This window comes from Zootermopsis nevadensis, unplaced genomic scaffold, assembly GCF_977971745.1.
Source record: "Zootermopsis nevadensis isolate Lab colony 2312 unplaced genomic scaffold, Znev_1.0 Znev_ptg000021l, whole genome shotgun sequence".
Lineage (NCBI taxonomy): Eukaryota > Metazoa > Arthropoda > Insecta > Blattodea > Termopsidae > Zootermopsis > Zootermopsis nevadensis.
In genome coordinates, this window is record NW_028259153.1 from 12,923,330 (window position 1) to 12,944,594 (window position 21,265).

General features: G+C 37.6%; 2 protein-coding genes across 10 annotated transcripts in view; one reads left to right on the forward strand and one right to left on the reverse strand.

Annotated features, from left to right (window-relative positions):
• The window catches only part of CngB (Cyclic nucleotide-gated ion channel subunit B), a 150,267-nt gene that overhangs the window by 44,398 nt on the left and 84,604 nt on the right, over window positions 1-21,265 (forward strand). The gene's annotated exons all lie outside the window — the stretch shown is intronic.
• On the reverse strand, window positions 1,553-20,126 carry LOC110826497 (esterase E4). Of its 5 annotated transcripts, none has more exons than XM_022057226.2 (11): window positions 19,981-20,126; window positions 14,513-14,672; window positions 8,112-8,252; window positions 7,154-7,313; window positions 5,882-6,067; window positions 5,049-5,248; window positions 3,780-3,951; window positions 3,392-3,570; window positions 3,051-3,201; window positions 2,269-2,404; window positions 1,553-1,902 (listed from the first exon to the last, which is right to left on the reverse strand). In XM_022057226.2, exons 2-11 carry the CDS (start codon window positions 14,648-14,650, stop codon window positions 1,743-1,745), a joined length of 1,623 nt encoding a protein of 540 aa, XP_021912918.1. In that variant the 5' UTR covers window positions 14,651-14,672; window positions 19,981-20,126; the 3' UTR covers window positions 1,553-1,742. The 5 variants fall into 5 exon arrangements, with proteins under 5 accessions (XP_021912918.1, XP_021912901.1, XP_021912909.1 ...); XM_022057209.2 differs by lacking the exon at window positions 19,981-20,126 and adding an exon at window positions 17,723-17,906; XM_022057217.2 differs by lacking the exon at window positions 19,981-20,126 and having other exon boundaries at window positions 14,513-14,805.

The window sequence follows — 21,265 nt, forward strand, 5'->3', positions numbered from 1 at the left end:
GCAATGGCGATAAGGTTTCTCCTTGTCTTAGATCATTCTGAATAGGAAAGATATCTGACAATTGTTTTCCTTTACGGACTTTACTATAGTTTTCATTCAAATACATTTCAATAAACCTAACTAATATCATGGGTATGCCAAACTCGATGAGAATATTGTACAATACTTCCCTCCTAACATAATCGCACGCTTTCTTGAAGGCTATGATTGGCAGTCTACTGTCTCTTTGTACTCATTAATCTGTGGTTGTATTTCATCTGTGATTACAATCATGTTACAGTTGTGGCGTGAACCGAATAAGTGTGTGACACATTAAAAATTATACTTTTTATTACAATATGTGACTTACGAACACTGTCGAACGCAAAAAGATGAATAGGAAACTTCAGAAGATCAGAAAACCTTATGATTCCTACCATACACCGGCCTGCTGAAGATTAACTTGAGATGTTACAATGCCATGCATAGCCAGGATCCACAATATATACAGGAAGGACAAAAGAAGAAATAATACAGTCAAGATAGTAGAAAGACTTGTATTTCTTGAAAATAAATTTAACTATAAGCGACGACGGTAATACGTGATTCACCTGCAGTGAACATATAATTTTCTAGGTGACATTGCCCCATCATTTATCAGGACTTTCCTCTATAACACCGTTTCTCAACCTGTGGTACGCGAACTAAGTAAGAAAATCAAAAGATATTTTTAACATAAATAAGTTTTCCCTGAACGCATTTGGTTAGTTTTACATTTAGTGTGTTAAATTAGAATTAGTGGTATGCCAGCAAAAAAGGGTGAGAACCCCTGTTCTAGAATACATAGGACTTTTCTCACTTGGAATATGGCTGTTTTCTGGGTTTCATTGCCGTGTAGTATGACACAAGTTTACATGTGTTTCAGAAGGCCCTGCTGCCTCCATCATCAGGGCTATCAACAGATGATGGAGGTAACAAGCGCCTCTGAAACACTGGTAACCTTCTACCAGACTACACAGTATTACGCAGAAGACAGCCGTATTCATACTTATTGCTGTGAGAATCTGAAATCCTACTTTGTATTCATTTCCGGGTATTTGAATACCAGACGGACATCGAGCAAGCAACAAAGTGAGCTCAGGTAAAAGTGCAGTGGGATGGAGAAAGGTGGGGGAAAAAACTCTGTGAGTTGCTGTTTCATGCAGTAAAAACTTTAGCACATGTATAAGTTCTTTCTTTTCTGAAATTATTCTTTGGTGACAGTAATGGAACTAGCATTTTAAAATTTTTTCTCTCTGCTATAAAAGGAGTGTACCAACATACTAATCTACCTGGCTTACTATACCTGCAATTCAGTGCATTTATAACATGAAAAGTCTTTAATATAACCTCCAAAATGCCATAAGTATGAATTAGTATTGTCTTTATTTTATTTTGCACCACCGACCACTTTTTTACACTTACGTTGTTGATTATTTTGGAATGTCATTGCCATATTTTGAAATTGGAAGGATTTTGCAGGCAGTAAGGTTTGGGAATCACTACTTATACATTAACTTTATACTACGTACAATTAAGTTGGTGTAATCTCTCCTTATATTATTTATATGAAAACAATTTATCATAACTAATATACAGATATGAAGCAGATTATAATTTGTGTGGTATAAATGTATTTACATCTTATGTGTTTGTACATATAATAGCTTATATATTTACTTAAAGCTTTTTAATTTGTTTTAGTACTGAAATATTTACATTTATCACAGAAATGATTGAAGCTCTTCCCAAAAGGCCACACGATCCTTAGCAATGTCCTTTTGCATAGTAAGTTCCTTGTCAATGTTCAGATAATTAAGTTCACCCTTTGTGACTGGAGTCCAGGTTACTCCCAGCAAAGGATCGATCTTGGGAGTTGGGTTCCTGAAAATGTGTAATGATTGAAGTCCAGGCAACTGCTCAGTGACGCTTTGTTTACTCTAAGAATGATCATTGTTGAAAAGAATGACACAGATTTTGAAGCACTCCCTTTTCTCCTCAGCAACATTTTAATGACACTAATAAATAACGGCTACTATAATTCTGATTAACATCTGGAGAGTAATACTTATAAAAAGTATGACCTGTCACATTTCAGATTCAAGTTGGGTATTTTCCATATAAAAAGGCGATGTAACCACCGATAACTGGTGAAATGGAAGCACAAAATGTTTTATATTTAATCTGATTACTTGTTAGGAATATTGCTTCTTTTGCAAAGAACTTATTTTTAACATTTGCAATAGTTACCCAGTTTTAGCAAAGTTGGTCCACATCTTTACCATTCTAGCGACAGTCTTCATGTAGTCAGTGTTTGGATCGAGCTTGTCGTCATTGACATAAAATGCTTTGAACAAGTACGCTACTTCAGCGCCGTGACACACACCTAAAGATTACAATGAAATTATATTAATGTAGGCTTATAGGCTTGGCATGTATGTTCCAGAAGTGCGCTTTGCATACGTACCACACAGTTAATTTTATGGCTATTTATCGTAAAATAAATCTGGTGTTTGTACACTGCAAAGTTAGAAATTATTTTTTGCTTGTATTCTGCCAGATTTTCACCATGACAAATTAAACTGTGGGTCTTCACGGTGCATTTTTATAATCATTAATGTTCTGTAAAATAAAACACTTCTGAGAAATTTATTTAATTAGGTTTTGCATAAAACAGGGATTATAAATGACTTTTATGCACCAAAATTGAAGTTGCAGGATAAGTTTTAATGTATCTTTCTTACTAATCTTGGAATGAATTTAGTTGAAATCAAAATGTCATTGTGATAATTATATTTGTTTGTTCCTTAAAAGTCACACAGAACTTCAGTTGCTTGAAACGCAGTATGAGTTATACTCTAAATGAGTCGATAGCTTGAGAGGAATTTCGTATTGAATTAGAGTAATGTCACAAGATGAAAGAGACTAAAATTCACTTTCTTTACAACTACATTTCACTATGTAAGTTAACATTATTTCTTTCAGTCTGTGTATAAAAAATTAGCAAATGACTAATGTAATGAAGTTTATACCTGCTATAGTAGAATCACCTAGATACTTTTCAATCATTCCCAACTTTTCATCAAATGAAAATTCGTAAAAATATATCGGTGTGTCAGAATGTTGCAATTGCAGCTCAATGCTCTTCTTAATTCCAGTGATGAAATAAATGTCACTGAAGAGCTGAAAATGATAATATGATAATGAAAAATTGTATTTACCACGTAATTAGACTTTTATTAAGCACTGTTCAAGTAATCAGTGATAAAAACTTTTATCTGTGAGGCCTGTGCCACAGTTACAAATGAATGCACGTGCACACATACACACTTGCATACAGTATAGGCTATAGGTATATTTTAATATTTCTTACGTCAAACAACGGCTGCAATGTTTCTCTTGAAACAGGTTTGTCTCCAAAGTAGAAATGTTTTATTTTACGAGCAATTTCTTGAGACTTAGCACTTTTCTGCTTAAGTTTCATTGTTGAAGGAACAAAGTATTCATAGTTGTTGTTAAGTTCATTTAACAATGTTGGGTTTTTAAACACAGCTGAAAAGAAAAATGATTAGTAAATCATATTGACATTGCTTGAAAGAAGGTGATGAGTACTGAAACATCAATTATCTGTTTTCTAGTCACCTTTCACATTGGGGTTTGATGTTCAGAAAATTTATGTTGTTTAAGTAATTTAATTTTAGAACAATTATGTTATGAAACTTACTAATCCTACAAAATTCTTATTGTTCCTATGGGCCTACCTCGCATGATAAGCATTCCTTCTTGGGAAGTGATGCCAGACATGAAAGGAACTTTGTGGAATCTTCCCTCTTGCATCAGGTCAAGTGGTTTTCCTGTTAGAAACACCTCTTCTCCTTGTTGAGCCCCTGTTTCAAGAGTAGGGGCAAAGAACAGGAGTTGACTGGCTTTTTCCTGGAAATTTAAATAAAATATTAAATACATTAGGATACGGCAATGAGTGGGTGTTATGTGATAATTATCAGTTTGCATTATTTTAAGATTAATGAAACAGTAGCATTGTTAAATATCTCACTATTGACTAGCTATATATTACAGAAAATTGGTAACTTAAATATGAACATGTTTACAGTAGAAAGTTGCTAGCTCTTTTAATATGCCCCCGTGATGTTACTGTTAATTGCTTTCATTTATAAACCAGCAGCCTGTGACCTTGAAAGATTAAGAACCCCTGTCCTGAAGTGACGCATAATAATGGAACAAGCTTGGAAAGTGTATTCTTTACCAGAATACACATATCTTTATACATTCTTTACAATGTGCATTTAGAAGTATTAAATCCGCCACTTTCTTCGGCCACCAGATCGCAGCACCTCATTGTCTACCTCACGACTTTCCTCATCCATCATTTTATCATCACCCCTTGTAAGATATTCAAAAGTACGATTTTGAGGTCTTGTAGAATAGCACAACCTTTATATCAAATTTCATCCCAATCTGTACAGTGGTCCTGGAGTAGAATAGACTGGACGGCAGATAGACATGACCATCCCATAATATATGTTTTCCCTGTGCACTTCATGCAAAGCATGCGTAAGAACTGAATACTGTGGGAGGCTAAGAAGACTTTGTGTAAATTAAGATTCTAAATTTTGATAGCAAAATTATAAATGAACAGATCTGTTCTACATTCCATGTAAAGGGATCAGACTATTTCTCCATATTTTGTGGATCCTGTTTCAGGGTGATGAAACCATGTAGATGTTGGCTGTCTTACCAACATTTTGAGTATCATTACTGACTCCATCATAAAGGTAGCATAACTACACAGTGGCCACTGCCAGTACTTACTCATGGTGCAAGCCTAGCAGTTGGCTATAATTCAAGTATTGGGAGGAGCCACTGGATAATCTGTTCTCCTAGAAGCTGGAGATATTAAGGAATTCTAACATCAAAAATATAGTCTTCTACTTGGTGTCATCACCCAGAAAGATGATAAATGTTAGCACTGAAAGCCTGAATTCACCTGTCTCCTAAGGAGAAAACCTAACCTCAGGAGTCTGAGCCTTGACAATGTCTTCTACTAATTGCTGTGCTGGTACTGTCCGTAGAAATTCCACCAGTTCCTTGCTGTTTGTAGCCTTAGAGCCCAGTGCTGCACCCAGTCGGAATGCCCTGTCACGTGGCTCCTCAATCAGAGCCCATGGGTTTAGGACCACGCCACTCATGGCGATAGCTCGATGAAACAGTCCTGTAAGAGAAGTGCATTAACTGTGAACAAGGCTGGCAGAGTGTACAGTGTTTTGAGTATGCTCACTCCAGTATTTGTTTACTAGTACCTTCATGACATAAAGTAATTTAAGAGACTGTTTCTTACTAAAAGGTAGCTATAGTTTACATAATTTCACTATGATAGCAGAAACATGGAGAAATCATCCATCTTGAGCAAAAGAAGCCAATTAAATGTTTAATTATTTTGTAATTTTTAACAAAGTAGAAGTATTATACCCTTCTTAACTGTGTAAAACTTACTGACATTTTTGGAAATGAGGTTATGTTGCACCCATTTACTGCCATTTGGCCATAAGATGTTGACAAAGTATCTATAAATAGGATGGCCCATTAACTACAAAATTGCTACAAAATTTGCTAACTCACCGCCTTCTAAATTGCCACAGTGACTTTGAATGTATTATCAAAAAGAGGGAAGGTAAAGAAACCAGAGCAAAGTTACTTAGTTATCTGGTTCCACCACCTATGTAACAATGAAAAATTTTTACTTGTACGTGATGCTAGGAATGGCAAGCTTTATCCTACAAGTGTGTTATGATGAGAAAAGAAAACCAAGTTTAGTCTCTTGACAGTTCATAGCCATTACATGTACCTGCAGACATGGGAGAGAGCAGGTGGAAATGCACACTGCCTCCTCCAGCACTGACACCGAAGATGGTGACGTTGCCAGGATCACCCCCAAACTGCGCAATGTTTTGCTGAACCCAGCGCAGAGCCATCACCTGGTCCTTCAGGCCATTGTTACTCGAGGTTTCAGAATCTTCCGTACTGAGAAACCCTTCATGGATATTCAGAGTATTATTAATTGTTCATTAAGGTGATCTTTTCACATTTTATTACTAAAGGAGTCATGTGTATTGATTTTGATGATGCAGTTCATATGACTCATTCTTAACCCATAATCCAAAGACCATTCAGAAGGTGGGAGGATATTTGAACATACGTATATTCTAGGTTTCAGTGAAAATGTAACCATTTTAATGTAGAATTTTAAAGGGTGAAGCTAAGTTAACACAACAGGAAAATGGTGAAGGATGGCTGTTGCCGGACGGTATGTATTTCTTGCTGACATGAAATTCCCAGACAAGTATACGAGACATAGGAAGTTGATAATTGGTGTAAACATAAAACAAATGGGCCTAATATACATACTGACTGTAACTGAATCCAGCAATGAAATATGGCAGTTATTCCTCATATTATTACTTTTTAGTTTACAAGTTTTTCAATTTTTAACTGATTTAAATTCTTTATCAGCATTCTTAAACTATGTATAGACTTTTTCTTTCTTTAAAGATTTTATTAAATCATGTCTGGAATTTAGCTCTGTAGAGACAAAAATATTTATTGATTCCATGAAGGAATGCTGGACTTTCATACTTGTATTTCTTTGACTTTATAAGTAAAGCTCCATCATCAGTGTGATCCCTGAATCACCCTGTTGATGGAGGCAGCAACCACCTTTGAAACAATTGTAATTTTCTACTAGTCTACATGGTGCAACAGCCCACAAGATACACACACACACACACACACACACACACATATATATATATAAAGATTAATCCATGTTGATTAAGATGATCAATTTTACTCTGCTCCCAAATTTGATATATCTTCAGATACTCAACAGAAATCAAAATGTGCTTGGACAGGGTTATAATGGAGCTGCATATGAATCTGAAGAAATATAGCCTTGTACACACAAAGTACTTAAAAATAGGCAGGTGTTATATTGAATATGTTAGAGTATTTGTATTTTAAGCATTTTATATCGGACTTTTTCTCTACTGTGTAATGCTAAATTAAATACATCGCCTTTGAGTTCATTCTCTCTCTCACCCGAGACGTACATAACATTTACCTAGTGCTCCCAGTCTGTAATTGAAAGTGACTAGAACGACATCCCCAGCTACTAGATAGTCTGGCCCATGGATTTGCGTGTTTCCTGACCCCATATAAAAGCCACCACCATGGATCCAAACCATCACCGCCTTTAGGTCATCTCCAGAATTTGAAGGAAGCTGCAATGAGAAACAACAAATGTTTTAATAATTGTGACAGTAAATCTTATACCCACCATAATAAACTAATTGCTTTAATAGTTGACCTGGTAACTGACTGTAGCTTGTTTGTCCAGGTTTCAATTTTTGCAGGGGTATTGATAGTGATAGCCCAATATACTGCATACATCAAATTGTAAGTTAAATTATTATAATGTAATTTGATAGTAATAATAAGAGCATACAGTGTTGTTAATAAGGTATCTATAGAAACACATTTTTGAAAAAACTTAACTTGCTATAAGTTGAGGAGTGTCTTCGTTTCATACATAGTTAGATTAGGAAATAAATTGTTGTTTAGAGCATTTGAGAGGTCATGGGTTATTTTGATAACTCGTTAATTTAAGGATTAGGCTGCTTAGGAAATAGTGCAAAAATTATATAAAAATTTTCATTAATGTCTTGCAAACATTCAGAGTATTGATAAAGTTGTCTTGTACATAAAGACCACGATATGAAGACAGACAGGAGGTAAAGCTCTACGTATTCTGTACCAAGAGTGGTTAGTTTGGTGTTCCATAAGTTTTATCCCCTGTGCACCAGATTCTAATTGCTTAGAAGGCTGTGTGGACCCTACATCTGGTCTAAATGTCCCTACAAAGAAAAATCCCTGCTTCTTCCTCAGAAGGCAGTGGATTCCGTAGCCAAGACATCTGAAATATTAACCCAGTTCCGATTCATATATAAGCTTTTAATGATCCAAGAACCAGAAGAATGTCGAAAGCAGCAACTGGATGCTGAATTTCATGTCACTCTTACCTTAGGAGTATAAACATTGAGGTACAGACAGTCTTCCTCCCCTAAGTATGCATCAGCCACGACGTCGTCTATCTGTGGGGCGACGGAGCCCTCGGTGAGGGCGTCGCGAATTCCTTCCCATGAATCAGCAGGATGCGGTGCCTTAAAACAGTAATGTAATCCATCAGATTATTTCGAAATTTTAAATTTAATGGGTTATTTTGTTAACACTTTGGTCTATGTCAATAGTCATTGAGTAAATCTAATGACGTCCTGAAACAGTATTAACCTCCCTTGTGTCACATTGCCGTGATGCATGCATTCTGATACGATAGACCGACCCATTCCTTATCTGTGGGTCTGCCAGATCCAACAGAACAGGTGTATCTTCCTTTTTACGTGAAGACATGGAAGATCCAATTTTCGAAACGAAGTGATTTTTTAAGGTTTTTAGATTTGTTTAGAACATAATAAAAAAGATTGAAGATTAAGTCCAAAACGAAGACATTAGGAATGGCAGAACGTATAAAAATCGTAAACCGGGTATTCGTAATTTCTGAGGTGGAAGGAAAATATAATTGCAAATTATGCTTATGAGTTGGTTAAACCATCATTATGAGGACGGTGGTAGTACTGTTTTATTTCAGAAATTTAGCCAGTCATTTGTTGCTGATTCATGCATTGTCGAAGTCGCAGTATCAACAGTTTATGTCAATATAATTTGTAATTGTTAACTGAAGCAACATTCTGTTGATTATATTTATTATTGATATTGTGTATTGGTTATCATTTGTATGGCGAACATCGGCTCACTGGACTAGGATTTCAGTTCGCTGTATCCCACTTCCTCCTCCATGGTTGGTGTCGGCCTACATAGCGATTCCATTTCTTGTAAGGTTTCATGCTCTCACAGCGGTGTGAGTTCCAAAAACGGTCTTCTAAGTTATGGAACCGTGTAATCCTTTGGGTGTGTAGACTTGCTAACTTTACTGAAGAATATGCTGCCTCCATTTTCAGGGTTAGTTCAGATTAAAATATGGGTTTTGCACCTTGTGGACTTGTGGGTGAATAACGACGTATCAGAGGAATAGTGGACTAATTCTGAAGATGGAGGCAGCATGTCCCAGCATGTTTATTATTTCTAACTGGGACATAGTACCCGGTGTCATTTCCGTTGTATAACCGCACACTGCTTCGTAGGCCCGCCTGCTTGTCACAAGTTGACAGCGCGGTGCGAGGTGGAGTGAGGGGCAGTTCATTGGTACAGCGCGTATCGGAGCTGCATTCCTCGCAGCCGGCTTATAGTAAACACGATTGCCCGGTACCACGTGTTTTAGACTGGTTTCTATATCACAAACTGTTTCGTGGTTATTGTTAATCAGTGTTCAATAATTCTATTTGATGACTATTTTTTGTTCTGATGATGATAATGAGCAAAGGAAGTGTATCATAGTTACGGCAAATTACTTTTTCTAAATTGTATTTGAGTAAAAAAATGGATGTAAAAAATCATGGCCGCCCTCTTCCGGACTTACAAATAGTTAAAACATCGTCGAGCACGTATGGGTTCTCTCAAGATGTACTTTTCATTTATTTACATTGTTATGTGGTGAAAACCTATTCTGATTCTTCCCCCTTGCGCAGCACCGCCACTGCTCAGACTCACGATCGGCCGCTGAACCAAACGCATCTAAGCAACGGAATTTTTCAACACTTACCACTGGCATAATACATTTTAGTGTTCCTAAAGACGAATTCAGATGTTTTGACGTAAATACGTCTATATTTTAGGGTCAGTGTCATTCGGCAAAAATGTAACGAAAAAGTGTAACTTCATTGTTATGTTACCTGGGAAACGTCAAACTTCATTGTTATGTTACCTTGGAAACGTCATCTGTTTATCAACAAATAAACAACAATGGTTACCTACATAGTTACCTTACATTACCTTACCTTACTTTACATTACATTCATCTACCACAGACCCATCTGAAGCCTTACTAATTCAAGTTAAATAAGCAATGTCTTAGTCAAACTTTACTCAATTGTAAAGCATGTATAAAGGAAATATTTAGAATAAAGCCAATATATAAACTTCCTTTCCGTATAGACGTATTTACGTCAAATTCTCCGGAACCGTGGTTCCACTGACAACTTTTTATTACAATTAAACTGCTAACTCCATGGAGCAGAATTCTTCGATAGAAACTAACAGTCGCTCTGCTGTTGAGTAAATTGCCCAGTGGTTTGTTATTGTGATCACAAGAGCCCATCATTGGACCCAGTTCTCAGGCACATCCACATCCTCACATTCTGTTTCTTTAATATACATTTTAACATTATCCTTCGTTTCGGTCCTACAAGTAATATTTCCCTTTACGCGCATATACGTTAATCAAGAAAAATCAATTCTTTGGTGTGTATAAAGAGGCAACACCATGGGATATCAAATAATAACATGCATTATAATACGGAATGTAAGCAACAATGAACGAGCTTATATTATTAACTCGTCCATTATTAAATGTAAAGTAAACAAACGTAATGAAATTTTATTTTTGCTTACAGGTACGTATCCAATTATGCAGTGTCTAAATAGCAGTAAGTATTGTATTTAACTATTTTTATTCTCAAGAAAATGGGGTTTAGAATCAGAGCATTCTCTGTTATGTCCAGCCATCCAACACAACTTAACTCACGATTTCAAGGGCGTCGTCTTAACAGAACTAGAAATTCTCCAATGGCGTAATGCACATGTCGAGTTTCACAATAACCTGGCAATTAGTGTCTATAACATTGATGTATGAATTTTAAACAGAGAACAACGATCACCTGGCTTATAGGATGAAACGAGGCCAAGGTGGATTATTCGAAAGAAAAATTACGTAACGGGGTGATGTGTCAGCGTTCTGCTGACCTTCATAGCCTTTCTTGTACTCACTTACCCGGAATCTGAGGGATCCCAAAGGCGGCTTGGCGTACGGAATACCTTTAAAAGTGTTGTAAGTTGTTCCCAGTTTAGTCGTCACTTCCGTTCCTCTCAGATCTCCCTGTGCGACACTCACTGTAACTGCAGTAACTGTTTCTTCCATGTTTGTGTGTCGTCAGATCTTCCTGACCACCATAGATTACACCATTCCCGACTGACGAGGTGTCTACGCCAGCAATAAAGACAGGTCCCCACGCTCTCTAAATATAGATTCTCAATGCATCCAACGTGACGGTGTAACATATCTTGCTTTCCTGATATTTTGGATGCGAAAATGAACAGTAGACCCGGAACAAAGTAATATCACACCCTAGGTGCTGAGTTGGGATTCTTCTTCCTAAAATGTCTCCAATTTTGTGTCTTCTGACATCTAAGCCTTTCCATCTATCTTTGTCTTCCCACACCTCCTCCATTACTTCCATGTTCTTTCCTCTTTCTGTGTGACGTCTTTCTAGACCTGTTTCCATCTCAGTCTCGGTCTGCCTCTTTAGTTGACGTCGTTAAGCTATGTCTACACTCGTGCGCTTTTACGTTCGTCAATGGCATGCGTTATAGCGCTAGCAATAGCGCACGTAACGCATGCGTCTACGCATGCCTGAAGAGAGTTGAACGGCAGCAGTTTTAGCAGCGCATGCCTCATTGCACGTGTTCCCAGCCTGAGTGGGTTTTGGTTCAACACGCCGTGCGTCTCATTCTCAAGATGGCGTCTTCTGAAGAAGAAACTTTGTTGTTTATCGACATTTACAGGTCGTTTCAACTGTTATGGGACCACAACCATCGAGACTACACTAATAAAACAAAACGTAGCGATGCTTTGACTGAGATGAGCAGCAAGTTAAACATCGACGTGAAGAGTGTGAAAAACAAAATAAAATGTTTGCGTTCATACTTTAAGTGTTTAAAAGAAAAAGTGGTTCGGGCGCTGAAGATAACTACTCCTCCACGTGGTTTGCCCATAAGTCTCTGCTGTTCATTACAGAGTCGATAACACCTAAGGAAAGTAACGAAGCATTGCTGAAACGAATTGCTTGGAAACTTTAAATAAATACATTAAGGATGCAAACGAATCACCGGTAGCTAAAAATCTCAGCGTTATAGCTAACTTGATCGCAACAGGTATCGCTTCTCTGAAGTGAGTGTTCTTTTTTGCGATTTTCGGCGCGACTATTTCCAAAAGCGTGTTGAAGTTTGCTCTGGACATTCGTGTAAAGTTTCTAAATAGAACCTCTTCATCGACTTCCAAATCCTTCAGAATTCCAAAATTCCGTTTCTTTAAATAATCCTTCATCCATATGCGTCGCCGCCGTTGCTCTTTTCTCTTTCTTTCACCTGCGATAACTAAATATGCTGCACTTATGCCCATAAGTAAAGTTTCGTCTGCCATGTTCCTCTCTCCTGTTCAGAAGAATTGCCTGACAAATGGCAGCATAGTGTGGACAGCTAGGGGCACATTCAACAAAGGCATGCCCTAAACGAAAGTTGAATTGAATGTTGAAGCGTAAGTTGAATTGAAAGTTGAAAACGAAAGCGCACGAGTGTAGACATAGCATTAAAGAGACATTACATTACATTCCCTTAACTTACCTTACCTTACCTTACCTTACCTTACATTACATTATATTACCTTACCTTACCTTACCTTACTTTACATTACATTACATTACCTTACCTTACCTTACCTTACCTTACATTACATTACCTTACCTTACCTTACCTTACATTACATTACCTTACCTTACATTACTTTACATTACATTCATCTACCACAGACCCATCTTAAGCGTAACTAATTCAAGTTGATTAAGCAATGTCTTAATCAAACTTATCTCAATTGTAAAGCATGTATAAAGGAAATATTTAGAATAATGTCAATATATAAACTTCCTTTCCGTATAGACGTATTTACGTCAAATTCTCCGGAACCGTGGTTCCACTGACAACTTTTCTTTTAGTTGACATTGTTCTTCATGTTATGTACATCAAGTTCATCGATAGTTGAGGAATAGACTTTGACCTTCAGAGGTCCTATCATTGTAGTATGCACTCATGCTTGTCTTGCTACATAAGTACACGATAATGAAGTCTATTTCGGCGCATTAAGCTACCACTTATCAGTTTTGTGCCTCCTCAGAATTGCTATTGCCACGGCAAATTAGAGGCCAGCAAAGGTTTTGCTAATTTGTATGGAACGTGGAAATACGTATGTCATGTGACTTTCTTTGATATCGTTAACTGATTATTCTCCCATAGCCGGTTGTGGCGAGATTGTTATAGGACGGGATACACCTACGTTTACATCATTTTATGCAACTTTTGAATGTTTTAAATTAGTCCCGTGTTAAAATGCAAGATGAATGTTCAATGCCTTCATATTTTGTTATGTTATGCAGTCCCGCACAACTACGTTATACAGCCTTACTTGAAAGCGTCTGTCTTTATTTCGTTCTATATTTGGTGTTCGAACTGATTAGCCCATCTTCTTTGCTTTTCTTGTCAGATGACTTTGTCGCCGTCTTTATTTCAATTCCCTCATCCTATGCCTTATTCCATACTTTCAGCTGTTCACCATTTGAATGTTTTTACAAAGGCTGTATGCAGTCAGACCAGCAACTAATACATAGCATGTTTCCAAACCAAACTTTTGAAAGTAGGCCATCACAAGAGATCAGCAGATTGCTTAAAAAAATTCGAAGGCATTAAGAATTCACTCTGCTTAAAACATTTGGCACATGTAGACTCGCACAGCAGCTGTATCACTTGTAGTACATGATGACTTAATACGACTCTCAGAAAACTAGATCATGGATCAAGGTTCTCTCCTGCGAACCGAATGTTTACGGTTGTCTGTCTTCAGATGAAGTACTGACATTTATGTTCCTTGAAAGTCCCTATGAACATCGGACCGTTAGACACCACTCCTATTGGTATCAATAAATACACCGGAAGTAAGAAAGAAGTTAGAAAATTAAAGCATAACGTAACATTTCTTTGACATTTGACCATTGACCGTTTTGAACGGCGCGAGTGATCAGACTTGTCTCGGTGGCCGGGCATTTCCCAGGTAACCATGGTTACAATAATTACCTTAGATACCATAATTAAAGTTGTTTGTCTTAATTAGGACAGTGTCCTGGGAGAACCCCGTCCGGTCATTCACGCGCTGAAACGCGTTGTTCTTCACATAACGTGCCCGTTAGGCCAGTCACTGCCCGATTCTAACCAAAATATAAATGTATCGACAGATTCTAGCAAAACGTCTTGATATTAAACTCAATTAAGGTCCGTTCAGTCGTTCTTGAGTTGTTATATACAAGAAGACAGAATTTTTTGCAATTTTAAGTCGCGAAAGCACGCGAAGTTACAGAACTTTGTTGAGAAAAATGTGAAGAGAGAAGGTTTTAAATACTAGGAACTTAAAAATAAACTATTTTACCTTAAATCTGAGAGGTCCCACAGGAGGTTTGCAATACGGGATACCCTGGAAACTGTAGTACGTTATTCCAGTCCTGGTTGTTACTTTCTTTCCTCTCAGACCACCCTGAGCCACAGTAACCGTTACAGATTCAGCCATTTGTTATTTTCTGCAGTTAATTCTGTAAAAAATGAAACAGTGTATTTTCCGGCAAGAATAATGAAAGACGAATTCGTCGGACATAAGAGCACTGAAGTGGCTGTTGGTGCGTGCTGCCTGAGCCCTGAATGCCAGCTGCGAATGTCACGACACCTACTTGAGCACTGCGGTGTCGTTATCTACATACGAACGATTCCATCACCTTGGCTTAATCAGAGTATGGAAAAAAGTAATGATTTTTAAAATTCTGAAAGCTACGAAGTTATTTTCACAAGAATTGGAAATGAACTTGTATGTAATAATATTTTAAGGTAAATTGGCATAACAGATTTATATAGAATTACAATTGTAATGTTTCCTAAAAATTTCCATTGTAAAATTTTATCAAACTCGGTTTGTCCAATCTCTAGTGGTTTCAGGTGTGCGGGCTGACGGAGCGAACATTTTTAGGCACTCCGCAGAGTTGAGAACGCTCCTGAAACCGAAATAAAGAACGCCGAGTTAAAGGATTCTTCACAAGTTACACTGGCTAAATATAGTTTTTATTCGTGGAAATGAAAACAAATTTAAAGAGCTGACAAAAATAATTTATAGGGTGGTTTTTCTATCTTTTAACACTAAAATTGTTATAGCTCCTTTACTACGGAACTCAATAGAATTGACGCCCCTGGGGTAGAGCGCGGCTGGGGAACTATCCTACGCACATGGCTTGTAGGTGGATAGCTTTACGTAATAGCATTAAACTCTTAAGGACTTTGTTTGCAATGTTTGCAGGAAATTTATGTTGTGAGCAAAAAACTTCCAAGACGGCCTTGTACACGAATGGCCATGAAGTTCCTTATCGAAGCATTTTATTCTTCCGACGGGTATTACATTGATGTCAGAGTTTTCTGGTACACCCAAGACACTCTTTGCTGACGTGGCAGTTTGAAGAAACGACATTTATATGATAAACGTGCAAAGCGTATGTTTTCCTAGGAACCAGATTTTTGTCAATACAAACGCGCAGGCATTAACAGAAATCTCAGAAAACATTTAAAGTTTATTGCAAGAAATACGGCTGTCAATCAGTACTGTATGAAAAATATATAGTGATTATTGTTGTTTACTCGCACAACACAGCTCAGTCAGTCAGTCATATGACGAAAGAGTAGCGGCGGTGTTACACTATTGGAAATTACTTAGCAAGCTGAGCGCCAGGCCTAGCTAAAGAAATTTTGTGAATGCCGGATGTTTCCAGATGGGGCTCACTTCCTTTGGATTGTTGCGTTAAGTTGAGCGCCAAAATTTCGGGCCGGAGGTAACTCAGCCAAGGCTACTGTTGCCGCTGCATCCATGAACGGTTAATAGATTGCGTTATCAAGTGTCAGAATATCCTTAGCAATGAGAACAGACTGGTTTCAACAAGATGCCGCCAGATTTCGCACTAGTGTAGACATACTTTAGTATCTTCATTATGGTTGAACGGTGTTCTCTGTTATGCGAGGGTGGATTTTAATGGTCACCAAGTTCGGCAGCTCTAAATCATTGTGGCTGGTTTTTGTGGAGGTTTTTGAGTGGCAGGGTGTTCCCCGGGAACTAAAAAAGTATCATTCGCTTATAAATTTAATCAGTTTCTACGCATACTATCTCAGTGCGTCATTTTGTGACACTCTGTATCTATTGTTAGTAAATCTTGGTGTTTGTCAGCTGTTCACATTTATTATAGTGAAGAACACGTAGGTTACTTCACAATGTATAGCGCGGATATAATTCTTTAGTACACAGATTATCTAGCTGTCACGATGACTTGCTTGTTTCGAAGTAAATATGCTGATACACATACTTACTTCTAAGTTTGCTGGCAAACAGCTATGGAACGCAGACGTGAGCACAGATGTAACGGCTTTGTTTGGTGTATAAGATGACACGTGTAAAACTTAAGCATGTTTAATTATTAACGAGTTCAGTGGCAACAACATTTAGCAAATAGCGTTGTATTGAAGTGCATCGCATCACGCGGTTTCCAACATATTTAACTTACTTTCTCTTGAGTACTTGCCCCTCGGCTCAAATTACCAGTTAGCAAAAAATCTTGTGATAGAAACAATTCGGGAACTGATAAACCAATTTTGATTTATTTCTATATTGGTTAAAACTGTCGGGCCATTTCAATTTTTACTTCGCTCGGACAATTTTGACGAACACTTCACCTAAGCGAACACATATTTCTTTACTCAATTCGTTATAGAGAGAAATATATTTGTCGATAATAAATCCGTGGCGTAACAGCCCTCTGAGAGCCAAAGCCGACTAACTTGACTGATGGCGTCACGTTCACATGCCTAAGCAGAGGTGAACGATCATCCAACCAGATACAGAGTGACGTGTGGTCAGCACGACGAACCCCCAGCCATTGCTAGCTTTCCTGACAGGATTACGCTACTCATTGTAGTTCAATCCGGTCGGGAAAGCTAGCAATGTCGATAATACACCAGATAATTAGCAACCCACTGTCTTATAGTGAATTAAATTTTATCTTTTACATTATTACACCAAGCCGTTCGAATTATGATACGGTAAATAAGATAATTAAATTCGGTCTTCTTTGCAGTCGATGATTCAACTGTTATCCATGTCTTGTAATGTTATTAAATATACTAAGAAAATATATTTCTGGAAAGCGTGTACTTCCGTGTGAGAAAAGTACCAGACCTTTGGAGCTGCTGGCAGAAGCGCAGGAACTGTTCGTTAACGTCAGACAACTCTGACGTCCTTGGCACCTTTCGCAAAAGTCGAAGGCGAAAAAAAAGAGCCATAATTGTTACGCTATGCGTACATTTCGTAACTTTTGTAACATCTCTGTGTGTGTAAACTACGGAATGTGTCTCAAAGTATGATAATGCATATGGCAGGATATGATCCTGTGGCCGGGCTCTTGTGAACACGATAAAGAATTTTCCGGTCTCATAAGAAGCAGGAAAATCCTTCATAAATTGACGGACTGGCAGCTTTCCGACAAGGACTCTGCTCAATGAAATGTCATGTTGCTCGCTCCAGTATTAGACGAAACTTTAAAATAAAAGTACGTACTTTATAGATTTGTGCTCAGCGGCGAAAGCTCTCGTTCTCAAGTTTGTATTATCCTTTTACGCACGCGTTAGAAGTCACTGCTGTTTCTGCTGGGTTTCACAGTTTGGGCCATAACCCGAGGTCGCACACACAAGATACTTAACAGCTGCTACAGACATTGACTACGCAACACTGACGGCATGAGTCGACGCAACGACTGCTGCACCTTGAGCCTGGCCGATCGATCTTGATGACCGAGATATGTACACTCATACAGAACGAACTATGTTTTATTTATACTTGCGTTTCACATCATTTCTGGTACCGCGGACACCCTCCCCAAAATTCTCATATATGTTGATCAAATAGAATATTTATTTTTATTTTAGTGTCCATATGAACAGGATCCTTCCATCCTTTTCTCGGACTGGGACCTGTTCATATACGTTCTTGGCAGATGATCCAGAAGTGGTTTGCCATTGCCTTCTTCTGTGTGTGAATGGAGTAATTGTTGGGATGCCACGGAGAAACCGGGGAAGCCCCCGGAGGAAATCTCCGTGTTGCCTAGACCACGGCCTTGCCCAACACAAGTTATAAATTCGGGCACCGCCGGGAATCGAACCCGTGACCCCAGGATTACAAGGCCAGCGTTCTAACCGCTAGACCACCGTGAATATACACTAACTAAATTAAAATAGAAGGTACGGTTTGTCCATCGTGTTTTCATTGTAATGTGGCAGTAAAAAGTGCGATGAAAGAATCTTAAATCATAAAACAATAAAATAAATACAAGTACAATCTAATCAATAAATAAAAGTACAATCTAATCAACACGCGGGGAACCTTATGCTACGTTTACACGGCGAGAGTTAATAGAATACAGTTAGGGATCAGTCAGGTACCTGCGTGTAAAAGGTCGCGAGAGCAGGTATTTTCCTTAGTCTAAAGTCTAAACAAAGAAAAGAGGGAGAAGAGATCTGAGGGCGGCTATCTATCGTTGTGTGTAAACCATACAGCGATAGAGTCCGTGACCACTCTAAACTCTAAATTGAGCTGCTCTACGAAGTTCAATACAGCTGAATTTTCATTCACTCTCGCGAGAGCAGAAATGCAGGACGCGGAGGACGCAAAGAGAACAAAGAAGATGTGGACTGCCGAAGAAACGAAACTGATGATTGAGTCTTTGTCTGACATAAATGCACACTTCAAGGCCAAGAAACCTCCGAAAAGGAGGCGACGAAAACCTACAACCGGGTTGTAGAGCCAAGAAACGACAAGAAGCTGTGAAAACAAAATGACTTATGAGGAGTCGGAATAAATAAGAATATTGATATCTGATGGCCATAGTTGTATCTTTTTTTTAAAAATGTATCCACAGATTACATCTCAAGAACAACAGATAATAACGAAATGTCTTAATAATTCGTATGGAATGTGTATATTGGATTAATTTCAAACGTTTTCAATTGCACAAAAGTATCTTGTGTACGACGCACTTTTTCCACAAGCGATTCCCAGCCCATTTGTTTCCACAGTAACTAAAGGCGATTGTTGACGTCAATAAATACCAATAAAATATAACAATGTTGGCCAAAACTATGACGTAACAATTATTGTTTCTTCAGTAAAAAACATGGAGTGCTTTATTGAGGCAATTCTACTGCTTTTATAAAACAAATTCACAATTGGCAAAGAAGCTTTAACAAAGTTGATGTATCAAGAAATGTAAAGATTTCGAATTATTTTTCTCAATATGTGCCCCCGTTTATTAACCATCTGAAGCCGAAGATCGTCTAAATATTATCTAAGAATTCAGTCCGTACCGCAAGGAAAACACTACACTTCACCAATAGAAAGATCAATCAGTTAATGCCGTTTAAGAAAATGATCGCTGTTTACCCTGAGAATCATACGAAACCCACAAATACACGATGAAGGGTTATTAATCGTGAAAGCAGGTGGTACACATACTTACCACCAGACTCTTAAGGGTTCCAACTGTTTCATCAAGATTTTCGGCTACTAAACATGCCTTGTTGTTTAAAACATTCAAATTTCTAATTGTTTACTGGAATATTAAATTGCAATCAATTTTTGCCATAAATAACAAAAGTCAGTCTAACATTATTTTAAATTGTGTTAGAAAGAAAGAAAGAAAGAAAAAAAGAAAGAAAGAAAGAAAGTAGCTTAATTTTCTTGCAAGTGTTCATAAGTGTTAACAAACACATGTAAATATGTTGATAAATAATAATAATAATAAAATGAGAAAAAGTCTTTACCTATCTCTTCGTTCACGGGAAGGGAACTAAATGTCCACCAGCAATAAACAATCGAATTAATAACAAAATTCAGAGAGTGTAAGGCAGTATTCTTCAATAGCACAAAAGGATTCTGTCTAAGACGCACTTCTTCTACAAGCGATTCACAGCTCAGTTCTGTTCAGACTTAATTGTTGACGGCAGTACATACTAATTAAATACAATGCCAATGAAAACTATGACAACAATTTTAAAATAATACAGAGAATCACTCTATGTTATAATTCTATTCTTCCTGTTAAAAGTCAACAATTAATATTAAATGTGTTCTCCATAAGAAGGAAATGAGAAGAGGCACGAAGAAAAAACGGCAATTTCATTTGCCTTTACTTAAAAATGTCAGGTTTTTATTATACTTGATTAATTTTAAAGATGATTTTTTAGGGGCCTCCATGGGCGAGAGAAAAATTGTTTCTTTCTTCGAATCCCGGCAAACATATTTTCTGTTCGGATAGTAAGCACTAGGGAAGAATGGCGCTAAGGCAAATTCTGTTTCTGGGTAAGGATCTGATTAACTGCGGCCACAAACCCGAAAACTGTCCTGAGTTCCAGAAGATGAATTTGTAAGAAACTGTCGTATTTCCCGTTAGTAAATAATGCGCACTCTGTTCGTCATATGTAAAGTCGACAATTGCGGGTTGACGTGTTTGTTTACTCGTTCGCTCACGGCTCGTGAACGAAAAACCTGCGTGATTTTTCCTTAAGACCCATAGCAGAACACTCCATATTTTACTGCTGTAACTGAGCGCAGATTTTGAGGTAATATCGTGTAAACGCAATTTCATATCAATTGTCATGTTTGCCAGAATGTCTTATAATAACACCATTCATCTTATTATATTTCTTTAATTTGATATCTGTATCGTTTTTGTGGTCTGAAAATAAATTTCCCAAGTATGTAAAATCAAAAACTTGCCCTACTATTTTCCTGTATACAGGTGATTCAGAAGTATGGTTACAAACTTAGTGTGCGTGTTTCAGGATCGAAAATAAGAAAAAAATGTTCCTGATAACTTAATTGCTGACTCTCTAAAATTTGTTCTGTGGTAATCCGCCAAGAAACGTAAATACTCGACCGATTTATGGTGAACAAATAAAGTACTGATTTCAGGTTCTTATGACGATGAATATGAATGTGGCTGTCCTCTGGGATGTTGGACCTTGTAGTTTGGTCGACAGTTGTTGTCCGACGTTCAGCTGTGCTCAGGCTTGCTGTCTTCATCTTCAGGGCAGTAAACATGGCACA

What these genes read in the sequence shown, in the direction of transcription:
- LOC110826497 (XM_022057202.2), bottom strand. Translation starts at nt 11,182, where the DNA reads ATGGAAGAAACAGTTACTGCAGTTACAGTGAGTGTCGCACAGGGAGAT. An exon ending in TGGGATCCCTCAGATTCCGG is followed by an intron (nt 8,253 to 11,035) that starts GTAAGTGAGTAC and finishes TACTGTTTTAAG; the next exon opens with GCACCGCATCCTGCTGATTC. An exon ending in TTACAGACTGGGAGCACTAG is followed by an intron (nt 6,068 to 7,153) that starts GTAAATGTTATG and finishes ATATCCATGAAG; the next exon opens with GGTTTCTCAGTACGGAAGAT.